Here is a 13726-nt window from a genome sequence, read left to right as displayed (position 1 = left end):
CAGCAATTCATTTAACACGGCTGCCACTACACCACCAATCTACCCCGATTGGCCGATCGACCCCCGCCATGTAATACAAGACTTAAAGCTAATATCCCCTCCGCAGCCAGCTGGAATGGAAATACGGCAGCAGATCACAAGGGTGTGCTTAACCTCATTGTGACAAATATGCAGTGTGAAGAAGGAAAAAAATATAAGTGTCACCATTAACAGAACAGAAAGTTAAGTGATTCCTCCAATTGCACCCCCCCTCCCCCCCTTTAATTGCTTTGCACTTAAAGTGTGAAAACAGCTACTTTTTTAATTTAATTTTATTATTATCGTCCCGCTGCTTGAGATTCTAATGGCTCGTCTCATCCGGGATGAAGCGTTCCATCTTGTGAGTGTGATCTGGCGCGGGGCCCTCGCTGGGAGGCGAGTGGCCGGAGAGGCTGGTGACGCGCGTATATACGTGCGGCAATGAATCAACGTCGCATCTCCCCCCCACCGTCCCGTCCTGACTTGGACGCCGATGCCGATTCATTCATTAAGTGCAACACGGAGAGGGTCAAGTATTAGGGGCGTCACTGCGACGGCCAGAACATTAGGTACACCTGCGCAGGGACATAACACTTTTTTAGTCGCATTATGGCCAATAAACAAAAAATTGTTTAATGTGTTTGTTTTTTTTGGACAAAAATAGCACTCTATAATATTGTACGTTATATAAAGGATGCAGTCATGGATATATATTTTTTAATAGAATTAAAAATATACTTTTTTTGTGCTGGTGTGCCCACTTAGGCCACTGGGGGCAGCTTGAGCCAGTTATTCGTGGGTCAACCCGTGTATAACAAACATCCAATGTGTAATTGACAGCCACTATAAATGCAAAATGAAAATAATAATAATGATAATAGAACGTTACAGCATTTATGAGTCGTTCTGTGCGGCAAGTAAAGAATATATATGACTGTCAGTGCTGTCATATTTTCTTGCTTGAATGGTTGTTTTGTTAGCTTTAGTGTTAAGCTAGCTGATTTAAAGCCCAAGCTATGTAGTTTTTTTTTTTTTGCTGCATTCGAGGACGGTCGGAAGTCTGATATATCAGAGTTGTTTTTTCCCAGTTCCGACCTGAACGCGTTTGAGGCGAAAGTAAACAACCAAAATGGCGGATAGAGACAAATTGTTTTTGTTTTTTTCAATTCTGGTCCTGAAAACTAATTTTGACCTCCTGCAAATTTACCTTCTCGCAATTTTGCTTTATTTATGGTTTTTATCTTATTTCATAAGCATTCCAGACAGTTCAGTAGTTCACCGTATGATTTAACGCAGGGAGATAGCGGCATACTGTCATGTACGTTTGAAGAAAGCTATCTAGCTTACTCGAGTAAATTATGTTTGACCATTTATGGCCTGTTTCCAAAGGGGTCGCCATTGTAGAGTGACGTCACTTGTAGTCCGTCGGTGAAGTCGGGGTCCATTTTTTTTTTTTAGTTCAAGGGGGCGTTGCGTACACACTTCCTGGTTTACACGCAATTCACTTTCATATTTAGTTTGAAAGTAAACTTCAACTGGAAGTGGCAATCTTCTTTTTTTTGGAAGAACTAGCTCCTCTAGTTAGCTAACGAATTCCTAACTTTGAAAGAGTGACTTAAAATACAATAGCTCATTTTTGTACGTGTAAAAATACCAGCAGGTGTGGTATCTATAGGCACACATACGCACACACTCAATGAGTCATCCCGTCTAAACTAAAGCACTTTGTCAGGGATGGTGAGTTGGAAGGAGGGAGGGAGGGGGTGGGGGGTGCGGGAGGGGGGGGGTCGTCCATTCACGTTGCAGCCACGGCGAAAACCGCGCAGACTCAATGCGCCTCGACTCGTATAACGAGGCGCGCACTATATATACAAGTCCACTCCACGTCGTTCCCATTTAAAAGTAACCAGCACTAACACCACATAACTGCACTCGTGGGGGGAGGAAAAAAAAAAAAAGGAAGACGGCGGGCATCGCGCCAAGCATACCCGACAACCAACAACCACCACCGCATTGGATCTCCTGTACACAGTGAAGGTATGACCAGAAATTTGCGTCGTTTGGAATGACACAAGATGAGCACTTGAAAAAAACAAAACTCAAACTAGTTAAAAAAAAAAAGAAAAGAATACAAATACAAATCAAATCAAAAGCGATGCGTAAATAGTGCGTAATTGCGCATGACGCAACCAAAACGACTTTCTTCCCATTTTCCCCATCTGCAGATTTTTTGCTCACGTCCTGACATGAAGCTCAATTTTCTCGCTACCATCGTGATTCTGCTCGTTGCCTTCCTCCCGCGCCGCGAATGTCGGGCCATTGAGAGCCCCGGTGGAGCCCTGCGCCTCCCGGCCGCGCAAAGCCCCAACCCCCAGCAGGTGGAGCAGCAGCAGCAGCAGCAGCAACAACAGCAACACAGGTCGCCCTCGGGTCCCATCCTGGAGCGCCTCGGGGAGGAGTACTTCATCCGGCTGGGGAACGGCGACTCAAACTTTTCCCCCCCTTCGTCCATGTACCCCCTGGGAGCCGGTGGGCTCTTGAACCGGGCGCTGCAGCTGCAGCTGACTCGGAGGCTTTTGCGAGGCAAAGTGGGCAACATTCGAGGCGGCTTCAAGAATGACGACGAGGGGGACTCGGTGGAGCGGGGCCGCCGGTCCGAAGACCCGCCCATCTCTCTGGACCTCACCTTCCACCTCCTGAGGGAGATGATGGAGATGTCCAAGGCGGAGCAGCTGGCTCAGCAAGCCCAGAACAACAGAAGAATGATGGAGCTTTTCGGGAAGTGAAGACCAAAGACCCTTAAATCCACCCTTAAAAAAAAACTATATTTATTTAATGACATATTTATTTATTTTGCTGCTTTTATCACGCTATGATTTACAGCTCAAAGTGGATGTTAAAAATATGAAAAAAAAACTTTGTATCCCAGAAAACAAGTTGCTTTTTTTCTGTACATATGACATTTTTGTTTGTTAATAAACTGATGTGCAAACATGAGTCACGTGCAGGAGAACATCGTATATACAGTATAACCATAGCCTATATTTTCTAATAAACAACTACTCAAAGCACGATTTTTTTACATTTTCTCTTTCTCACTAGAAAAAAAAATCACATTAAAAAGGCTTCAATTCTCAGATATGGTAAAGATGGAGTTGCCCGATAAATAAATAGCACTAATTGGTGTGGTAAGACGGTCAAGTCACTGTCCAAATACTTTTGAGACAATTCTAATACACTCATCTTTAATTAACGCTGCAAACATTTTCTTGTACGAATACAAAATCTGTCTGTTTGGTAATAATCATTTTTTTAAAAAAATCCCTAAAATGACTTGAATATCACAAATACTACTATATTCAATCGGCCTTAAAACCCCTTTGAAAATCTACACTTTGATTCCATATTGATAAATTCCAATGTGAAATAAAGGCAAAATAAATGAAATGAAAATGTTAAATAAAAAGTCAAACGATGGCTAAACTGCACAAAATGGCTGTAACGCCACTCGTATATATTCGAAACATCACCTCCATCACATATTTCTCATTCCCATGTGAAATAAAGGCAAAAAAATCCTGCTCGCTGGCCAACATGAATTAAAAAAAACAAAATAAAAAAAATTGGATGGATGGATTTGCACACATGTCAATATAGAGCGGCGAGCTGTTAAGCAAGCAGAGATGCATCTTTTCCCGAGTCTTGCCTACACAGATATTGATTCATATAGAAGCCGAGTCGTGGGTTAACGTTGCATGCGGATTCACTTTCAAAACAACGAAACATTTTAACAAGGGTGTCTGTCACGCGTTCGTCGAAACATTTCCCACTTCCTCCAGATGCAATTAAAGTGACAAGAAGCTCGAGTGGACTGTTAATGAGGGTGTTAATTGAATAGATCTATATACATATATATATATATATATATATATATATATGTGTGTGTGTGTGTGCTGATCCTTGAGCGACACTGTCCGCGCAGACTAAACAAAAAAGGCTGTGAGTCATCCTCCTTCTCCTACTTGTGGCTCAGTGCTGCATTGAAAGCCCTCAACGAGCGGCACTGAGCGCGATATAGAGGCAGTTATTGAACCGGGACTGGAAAAATAATGCAAAAAATAAAAAAAAATTAGTCTGAAAAAAAAAATATATATAATAATTTGTGTGCCAAAAAAGTACCCCACCACCACATTCCCCCATCTGAAATGTGCTGTAAAAATATTTCATGCCCCCCCCCCCCCCCCACTACCCCAGCAAATGTAGAAAATTAGACCACAAAAACTTTGTCCCTAATTTTTTAAGTGTGCAAAAAAAAGTGACCCCCTACCATTTGTCCCCAAAACACTTTGTGCCCACGTCAAAACGACCATTCATGTCATATATACAATACAGCACTGACTTGAGATACAAGTGACCCCATTTACAACTTTTTTGGACATACAAACGATCATTAGGCCGATTTTTTTTTTTGCTTCAATTTTGATTGCAGCAATTTATTCAACATGCCACTCCCAGTTGATATTTACTGTGAAACTAAACACAAAACAAAGACAATTAAACATTGTTTTTAGCTTAATGCTAACACAGAATAAGAAACTCCACATATGGGCTATGTGGTAGCAAAAAAATGTACATAAAAATTATCATAGGCATCTACTCTTTATCCTCTGCGAATAACATCTTACAGGGAAATGAGGAGTCTATTTATTTTTGTGTTATACTGCCCCCATATGGCCACAGTGTGCACATCAGCAGGAGCAGCAAAATGTCTAGTGAAGTGAAGCAAAAAGTGTGGCAAAAATGTTTAATTCTTTAAATTCTATTTAATGATGTCATTAGTGTATACTTTTATAAATGACAGTAGAATAAAAATAATTGACAAATGAGTCGATTATTAAAAGAATGGCTGGTTGCAGCTCTAGTTATTGCCAACTCAAAAAGTACATAGTTGCGTGTTTTCTAAAAAAAAAAAAAGTTTCATTCTTTACATTCCATTTAATTATGTCATTAGTGTATACTTTTATAAATGACAGTATTATAAAAAATAATTGACAAATGAGTCGATTATTAAAATAATCGTTGGTTGCAGCTCTAGTTATTGCCAACTCAAAAAGTACATAGTTGCGTGTTTTCTAAAGTTGTGCTAAAGTAGTAAAAATATTAATAAAAGTTCCACAATCAAGAGAAAGACGCACAGAAAACACGGGTAAAAAGTTCAGTCGTTGTGCTTTCTCCAGGGTTTACCTTTTGCCCCAAAAGTATCCTGTCTCACGGGGACAACACTAGGTGGATGCCGCGCTTTTAGCTACGGCGGCGACGGGATTTGTTGCGGCGGGAAGCGGCGGTGCGGAAGAGACGGCGGGCGTGCTAGCCGTGGAGGTTGCGGGCGCCGCTGCCTCGACTTGCGGCACTCCCGCCGCTTCATCCTCGTCCTCATCCTCGTCATCGTCGTCGTCTGGAGAAGAAGAAGAGTTGTCTGAGCGAGACGTGTCGTCATGTGATGTCGTCGTGCTCGTCACCTTGGAGGAAGTCGATGCTGCCCAACGCCTTGCGCTCTTGCCGGAAGTCGGCGGTGAAGTGATCCATGTTTTCGTAGCCTCGCTCTACTTTGTCCAGGTGGGATGTGCTACATGCTTCTGCGAGTCTACGAGTAAAAAAATTGGTCACTTATTGTTTACGTTACATTCGGATTTGGTCAGTGCAGTCGACTCAGTAGTCAAAGTTCCTGGAGTTGCAGGGTTTTCAGGGTTTAAGGTCCTGGTTCGTTGGTGGTTGCCTGGTTCGTTACAAGGCAACGTTTCTAGCTCCGAGGTGAAGTTCCAACTTAGTTCCAGGCTAAGTTCCTAGTTCAGATGCAAAGCTTCTAGTTCCGGGCCAAAGTTTCTAACGAGTTCTGAGCCAAATTTCCTACCTTGTTTAAGTAAAAGCTTTTACCTGGTCTGGGTTCAAGTTCCTTTCTAGTTTCTGGCTTAGAGCTCCTTCTTGATTATGGTCTTAACGTCCGACCCAGTTCTTGATGAAAGTCTCTAGTTCTGGGCTAAAATTCCTACCTTATTTAAGTAAAAGCTTCTACCTGGTCTGGGTTCAAGTTGCTTTGTGGTTTCTGGCTTAGAGCTCCTTCTTGATTATGGTCTTAACGTCCGACCCATTCCGGGATTAAAGTCTCTAGTTCTGGGCTAAAATCCCTACCTTGTTTCACTACAGTTGTACCTACATTAGTTCTGCCAAAAGGTAGTTCTGGACTCAAATTCCTACCTAGTCCTGGGCTAAAGTTCTTCCTCCGTACTAAAGTTCCTCGTTCTTGGGTAAAATTTGTAGTTGTGTGCTAAAATTCCTACCATTGTCCAGCTAAAGTTCCTACTCTAATACTGGAATCAAGTTGCTACCTAGTGCCAGGATAACATTTGTAGTCTAGAGAAGGTTCTTAGTCCCGAATACTGGACTAAAGTTTCTACTTTCCAACTAAAGTTCCTTCCTAATTCTGGACTAAACTATGTCATATTTTGTTTTGTTATTTTTAAGTTCTGGCTAAAAGGTAAAGTTCTTAGTCCTGGGTTAAATGTATTAGTCTGAGCTAACGTTCAAGACTTCAGAATTCCAACGTTAAATACCATGTAGGTCAAAATTCGATAGTTGCACGATAAAGTACTTTTGGACTCCATGTTATCGGCATACTTACTGTTTGAGGAGAGGTTTTGTGTTCTGGAAGAGAGAAATAAAATGGAGTCAGCCACCAGCGAACACAGACCGCGCCGACCTTCTTTTTCGGTCCGACCTGCAGGAAGACGGCCATCTCCTGCTCCTCCATGATCTCCAGCCCCTTCTCGACAATCTTGCAGCTCTCCTCCAGGTGGTCTCCGTACTTCCTGGTCAGGCCCCTGATGTAGCTGACCTTCTCGTCCTGCTCAGCCGTCACCTTGAGACTCATGTCGCGCTTCTTGTCCTCCAAAATGGTGTACAGCAGGTCAAACTTCTCACACACCAGATTCTTCTGACGCCGACTGTTCTCCTTTTCGTGAGTGGAAACGTGGCGAGGAAATGATTAAATCGCTTCGCGAAAACACATTGGCCTCCGAGAACACTAGCCTTTTAAAACTGAAGCGGCAATGTTTTCAATTCAGCAGGAGGAAGTGACGCACATAACGCATGAATGACTTGCACACCATCACTGGGCTGGAGGCAGAATAACACGTAGTACGAGCGTGTAGGTGCAACAACGGGTATGAAAATTGAAGGAGGCAAGCCGCAATGTGAATATTTGCCTGTCGGCCAGATGAAAGCTGAGAGTGGAATACTAAGGAAAGCTTTGTTTCTCCTGTCATCAATAAAATAGCACACACCGATATATCAAAAACGTGTACACCCAAATACACAATTAATAAAGAAAATGGAATCACATTAGATGAAAAAATATATAAATATACCACTGTTTCGACTTTAGATAAATATTATGACAATTATACAGGACAGGCTCACTAAAACTATTTTTGCCCGTTATTGTCTAAAAAACATATCCACACGATTCATTGTGTGAATTTGAAAGAGTGAAAACAGGAAGTATTTCAAGATGAGCCTCATTTTTGCTGAGAACATTAGAAAGAGATTATTGAATGACTCAGTCCTCACCAGAGATGGAAAATCCGGGTCTGGAAAGTAAAAACCCTGCCACAGTTCTTAGGGAGCTAGCTAGCATCAGGGCCTAAAGCCAAACTGTGGTAGTGTTTTTACTTTCAGGTGATAGCTAGCTAGCTCCCTAGCTAGCTCCCATGGTGCTCGTTTACCTGCTAGGGAGCTAGCTATATATCTAGCTATCATCAAGGCCTAAAGCCAAACTGTGGCAAATCCAGGTCCAGAAGGTAAAATCCTGCCACAGTTTGGCTTTAGCCACAGGTGCTAGCAGGTACATGAGCACCACGGGAGCTAGCTAGGGAGCTAGCTAACTAGAACCTGGGGCTAAAGCCAAACTGTGGCAGGGTTATTGTTGTTTTTTTCCAGGGTGATTATAGTTTTGGAAATGCCATTATGGTTAGTTTTTTTTCGATTTAGTTTTTTCGATTTAGTTTTAATTAGTTTTTAGGGTCAGCTCTATTATTTTTCATTAGTTATTTCTAAAATGCTTAGTTTTAGTTAGTTTTGATATTAGTTTTTCGTTTTAAAAACGTGTATTACTTAAGATTGACTTACCTCGCGTTGCGATTCAGCTGAATTAACTGAAAAATCAGGCAAGCCATTGGAGCCAAAAATCAAACGCGCATAATTGTCAGCTATGAGCGACGTCATCTGAAGGTGCTTTTCTATTGGCTGCTGCTAGATGACGTCCCTTCAGTGCGACACACTTTCAAACGTCCTTATTCCGGTTAATAATATCGAAATAAACATACTTAAATCACATTTCAAATCAACCCCAAAGGCTCATGTATTTAATTAATTACGAAAGACGAAAACTAAGGATATTTTTAGTATTTTTATAGTTAATTTTAATTTGTTAAATGTAAAATGTAGTTTCAGTTAGTTTTAGTTTTTTTTAAAAGCATTTTTTTATTTTGTTAATGAAAATGTTTTGGAATTTTAGTTTTAGTTTCGTTACTTTTAGTTAACTAAAATAACCTTGATCCTCTTCCATCCTGCGTTTTACACCTACAGAAAGCAACAACTGTCGGTTAATTTTTTGGCCATAATTAATGATGTATATTGTGAGATGATAAGTTTGTTAGTTTCGGAAAAAAAAAAGAAATGTTTAGTGTAAACAAAGAGACTGTTGCACTTTGTTTACACAATATTTACGTTTTGCTCTCTAATATTTTTTAATGTGTTTACATGATTTCAAGGTGTTTTTTTTTTATTTTTTACAATTTTGTTGTCTGAGGGAAACTAACCTCTATGACTCGACAGGCCTCCTCCAGTTGACTGATGATTCCTTGCAACCTGTCGTTGTTGCCCAGCATCATGGCGATGCCGTCGTTCAGCTCCGTCTGTGTGAGATGAACCCCTCATTTTTTTGGGTTTGGTATTTCTTACAGTTTTTTTTTTGTTTTGTTTTTTGTGAGGTCAAATCTCACCTTCTTGGTCTGGTAAATGCTGTTGATGGGCTGCACCTCGCAGTCCTTGTGCGCGCCGAACACCTTGCACATGGAGCACGTGGGCACGTTGTGGCTGATGCAGTAGATGTTGATCTTCTCATCCTTGTGAACGTCGCACATGGGCGCCGCCGCCGCCTCCTTGCGCTCAGGCGCCGGCGTGCCGCCGCTGTCGTTAACCAACGGGAAGAGCGATGTCACTTTGATAATGTCACAGTTTCGCGTCGCCGTAAGTGTATCGACGAGTCGTCGGGTCTCGGCCGTGCGTGGAATGTGAGGGGCAAAATGTCAACTATGCATGCAGAGGTGTGGCACATCAATCACAAATATGTCCCCTCCCAAAATTAAATGGAACAGCTAGTGTATGTTGTTGCTAAAGACCGGAAATTTGAGTATGACACGATGTCAACATCACCGGCGTTTTCCCAACTAACCTGCTGGACTCCTGCTTGAACATGTCGATGATGTTCTCCACCAGCAGGTTCCGCTGCAGCCCGTAGACGCCGTGGCGGTCCAGGACCACCTCGTGCCTGCAGGATGGACACCGGAAGCGGCCGCCGGACGCTAACGAGCCGCTCCGGCTTGTCGGCAGGTACGGGTTGGAGGCCTGTAAATGGTTGACAATGGAGTACAATCTGATTTGTGATTTGTGTGATCTAAAAAAAAAGAAAAAAAAAAGAAACCTAGATAAATCCAATAATGTGACCAATATATTTTGGGTTAATCAGTGGCGCTTTAAATAGGTGGCAGGAGTGCGCTGACTCCCATGATACACTCTTGCGCAACCACATTTTCTCAGTTGTTTATCTTTGCTTTTGCTCTCTAATATATATCTAATATATATATATATATGTGTGTGAAATATAAATGAATATCTAACTTGCTCTCATTTTTTTTTTACATCACATAAACGTAATCATAAATCATAAATAGGGGTGTGTAGACTTTTTATATCAAGCTATTCCCCCATCCATGGCCTGACAAAAAATATTAGCTCCAAAAATGATTCTTGGCGCATGTCCACCCTAAAATCCACAAGCTTCGAGCATTCAAACAAACACACATACCTGTATAGATAAGATGCATCCTTTCAGATGTCATCATGTGCTATTTACGTTCACACAAATGTCAAATGTTTCAATGACACGAGGTTAGCTTGAGGCGCTAACGTCAAGTAGCAACACTCCGGATGGTCCCAATGGATCACGTTGATGACAAATATTTGTCGAGTGCCTCGTTCCTTACCTGGAAGACGTCGTTGGCGCATTTCCGGCAGAGGTTGTGCTGGCAGGGCAGGATGACCACAGGCTTTGTAAACATCTCCAGGCATATCGGGCAAATGAGCTGCTTCTCCAGGTTCTGCATGGTGTTCATAACTCTTCCGGGCCTGACAAAAACAGAAGAGCTGGTTAACGCCAGGAAAAGATTGTTTTATGAAAATAACATTAGAACCAAAAGTACAAGGCCGCGTGTGTCGCTCCTCTCTCTCTTGCTGCTGGTATCACGTCTGTTTTTAGAAGCTACTGCACTCACGTCAATGCCATTTATACCTTGCCCATATTTGAAACTGAGAAGGGAAGTGGCTGACAGCTGCTGGTTGCCAACACTCTTCCCCTTTATTTACACAGTAAAGGCTTTGTGCAGTGCCTCTAGCTATAGCCATCAGTAATCACACTGCCACAAATAATAATGGGCTCCGTAATAATCCCAAAGGTGGACAGTTGACGTTCTCCTTACGACTGAATTGTGATGCTAGCCATTATTGCTAACGCAAGATTCTCCATCATTGACTTGGCAACTCGGCTGGGTGAAAATCTAAAACGAAATAACTATTTTGAAGCAACAGTAGAAAACTAAAAGGTTAGCATTAGTACAAAGAAATTAATTTGTGAAGTCTGGTTTAATTAGCGGTTTAAATTAGCACTGCCGCTAGCGTTGGCTTCCAAAGATAATTACATTCATAGCTTTTTGTTGCTTTTAGATTTAGCACTTAACTGGAACCCTGAAACTAGACATTAGACGTTGTAAACATTTATATATGGAAAAAGTGACACACATACACCACAAAAGACCATTATGAGGTCTGGTCAGGTGCAATTTAGTATCACTATTGTTAGCTTTGACCGCATATGCTAATGTCCATTTTGGGGCGTCTTCTGCAGAGCTTGTGTGTTAATTTTAAATTAAACCAAGTTTTAAGACTAGCAAATTGGACACACTACTCATAAAGGACGTTACTAAGTTTTGTGAACTTTAAAAAAAAGAAAAAACACATTAAGTCGTTTTTTTTCTGAAATCAAGAACTAAAACATGGCAAACATTACGCAGCATAATAAACTTACAAGTCATTATACACAACAATCTCACAATAGCATAATACAAAAGGGGGGAAATTGCCAGGGGTCTTAAACTAAGAAATATAAAAATACACCAAAATGAGAACACAACGTTTCACAGCCTTCTTAAAACACATGAAGTCGTTCCATTTAGGTTTTCTAAACTAGGACTATTTCCTGCTTTCGGGTAACGCAACGACGCAGAAGCGACTATTCAGTACTTTGAATAAATAGTTAAGTGCAAATCTTAACATTTTAGCCAATTATGTCAGGGTTGCAGTGTTTATCTGCGTTAGCGCACTTTAAAGCGATCAAAAATTCGTAATTCAGTTGCGCAACCCCTCATACCGGCTCAAAAAGCTAACTGTAACTCACAATGCTCAGCCCCTTCGATAGCTCAGTTGGTAGAGCGGAGGACTGTAGCGGTATCACAGTGATCCTTAGGTCGCTGGTTCAAATCCGGCTCGAAGGATTTTTTTTTTTTTAATATATTTTTTTAAATCTTTTTTAACGGTACTGAAATCCTTATTATTAATATTGGACCATTTCTTTGGTTTTGTTTTACATTCTTTCCTGTCCCAGTCCCATTAGCCAATCAAACTGCCTCCTCGTCCCATTGTCATTAGCCAACCAAAATGCTTTATTTCCAATGTGCTCCATTGTCGTTTGCCAATCAAAAGGCGTTAGCCACAGGGCGGCCATCTTACCCCTCCCATCTCGCGAGAAGACTACTATATAAAATGTACGTTAGCCTATACGTACATACTAGACATACACAGCTCGTAGGCTCTAGTATATAGATCATGCAGTTTCTACTAAGTACTGTCTCAAAAGTTATCCAATTTTGATTCTGTAAATGTATGGGATCGTATGCTGATATCCAGTAATATTTACAGATCAGTGACACGCACACATCGAAGAGTTAATTCAGTAATTTATAAATTCCCCATATTTTTCACGAATCCACATTTTCCTGTCTACATTCCAAAATTACTCCTCCATCCACATTTTTCAAGCAATTAAAATGCGTCTCGTGAGTGTATTTGAGTAAAAGCCGCTCACGTAAGTGCTATTTGCATCAGTGCATGGACGTCACATAATCGGCCAGAATTAAATTCAGCCTGTCGTGTGCAGTAATCACGTTCTCTAGTAGCAGATAAGTACCATACACTAGTGTACGTGCACATCAATGTGAATGTGCTTTCATACACCGTAAAACATTCTCAAATACAGCGTCACATGAGGTTCTATCACTGAAAAGAAGAACCGGCTGAGGAATACAGTCAACTAGTGCTATCTAGTGGTGGGAGAAGGTTTGTACTTTTTGATCATTTTCTACTCTACTATACGTAATCCATTCCGACCCTAACTAACTAACTTTTGTGCACATTAGGAAAATAGCACATCTTAATATTGTACTTTATATATATATTTTAAAATACAGTCATAATTAAAAATAAATATAACATATGCCTGTGAGTACTGTTATATTGTCTATAAACATGCATTGCTCTATCTATCGATGCTAATCGTTAGCCTTCTATGGCGTTTTCGATCATGTGTTAGCATTACGCTAGCGGGGGGCATAAACAACTCTTTATTTTATGTTTATTATGTTTGTATTTGACAGCAATCTTCCACTGGAAATGGGAGTGACCAGCATGAATCCTCATTTTTGGAAGGTTTGTTCCAAATTGCTGCTTGTTGTGAGGTTAGTATTTTTTTTTTTTTTAAATATGTTTTTCATTTCTATCGTTGTGCATTTTTATTATTGTTTATATTGAATTTACATTATTAATTGCCTTATAAAAGTACATACATGTTTTGATTAATTAATTATTTTAATGATTAAAGTATTCCATATTTATATATTAGTTGTTTTACAATTATTTGATATATTGTATTTATTTTTCATAATTAAATTAATAGCTTTTTCGTCAAAAATATATAAATTCATCAGTTTGCTCATGTTTTCATCATCAAATAATTTACATTCCAGTTCACAAATTTACATTTATTTACAGACATACAGTAATTTATATTTTAATGAATTCATCAATCCATGTTGTGTAGTCATTCATTTAACTCTGACATAATAGAGCATTCCAGGTCGATGTTGATCAAAAAAGGGTGGCCTCTTTTTGTTCAACGCTATTGTGCCACAAGATGGCGCAACATAACCAGTTCAGTTGAAATGCAGTCTCAAGTTTTTTTTGTTTTAATTATGAGTTTTCTTTTTAGTAATTATATATATATTTAATTGTACTAGTATATTAACCAAAATACGTATTATTT

The 13726-nt window shown here is 40.4% G+C and overlaps 2 protein-coding genes and 1 non-coding gene across 3 annotated transcripts; 2 read left to right on the top strand and 1 right to left on the bottom strand.

The window, feature by feature from the left end:
- The first annotated feature begins 1817 nt into the window (after positions 1-1817).
- Positions 1818-3089, top strand: crhb (corticotropin releasing hormone b). The gene is made up of 2 exons (XM_086065877.1): positions 1818-2055; positions 2244-3089. The coding sequence occupies exon 2, from the start codon at positions 2265-2267 to the stop codon at positions 2802-2804; it is 540 nt and encodes a 179-aa protein (XP_085922003.1). The 5' UTR covers positions 1818-2055; positions 2244-2264; the 3' UTR covers positions 2805-3089.
- Positions 3090-4519: 1430 nt separating this feature from the next.
- trim55b (tripartite motif containing 55b) lies at positions 4520-10633 on the bottom strand. The gene is made up of 8 exons (XM_086065958.1): positions 10341-10633; positions 9530-9702; positions 9078-9264; positions 8895-8990; positions 6794-7027; positions 6698-6720; positions 5538-5662; positions 4520-5473 (listed from the first exon to the last, which is right to left on the bottom strand). Exons 1-8 carry the CDS (start codon positions 10467-10469, stop codon positions 5301-5303), a joined length of 1140 nt encoding a protein of 379 aa, XP_085922084.1. The 5' UTR covers positions 10470-10633; the 3' UTR covers positions 4520-5300.
- A 1184-nt stretch (positions 10634-11817) lies between these two features.
- Positions 11818-11903, top strand: trnay-gua (transfer RNA tyrosine (anticodon GUA)). Its single transcript is given in 2 exon segments — positions 11818-11854; positions 11868-11903. It is a non-coding gene; the product is annotated as a tRNA-Tyr (tRNA).
- Positions 11904-13726: the final 1823 nt, after the last annotated feature.

This window comes from Leptonotus elevatus, chromosome 21 (assembly GCF_054856555.1).
Source record: "Leptonotus elevatus isolate MCC_2025b chromosome 21, RoL_Lele_1.0, whole genome shotgun sequence".
In the NCBI taxonomy this organism is placed as follows: Eukaryota; Metazoa; Chordata; class Actinopteri; order Syngnathiformes; family Syngnathidae; genus Leptonotus; species Leptonotus elevatus.
Note: the sequence above shows the minus strand (reverse complement) of the source record. Positions and strands in the feature narration are given on the sequence as shown.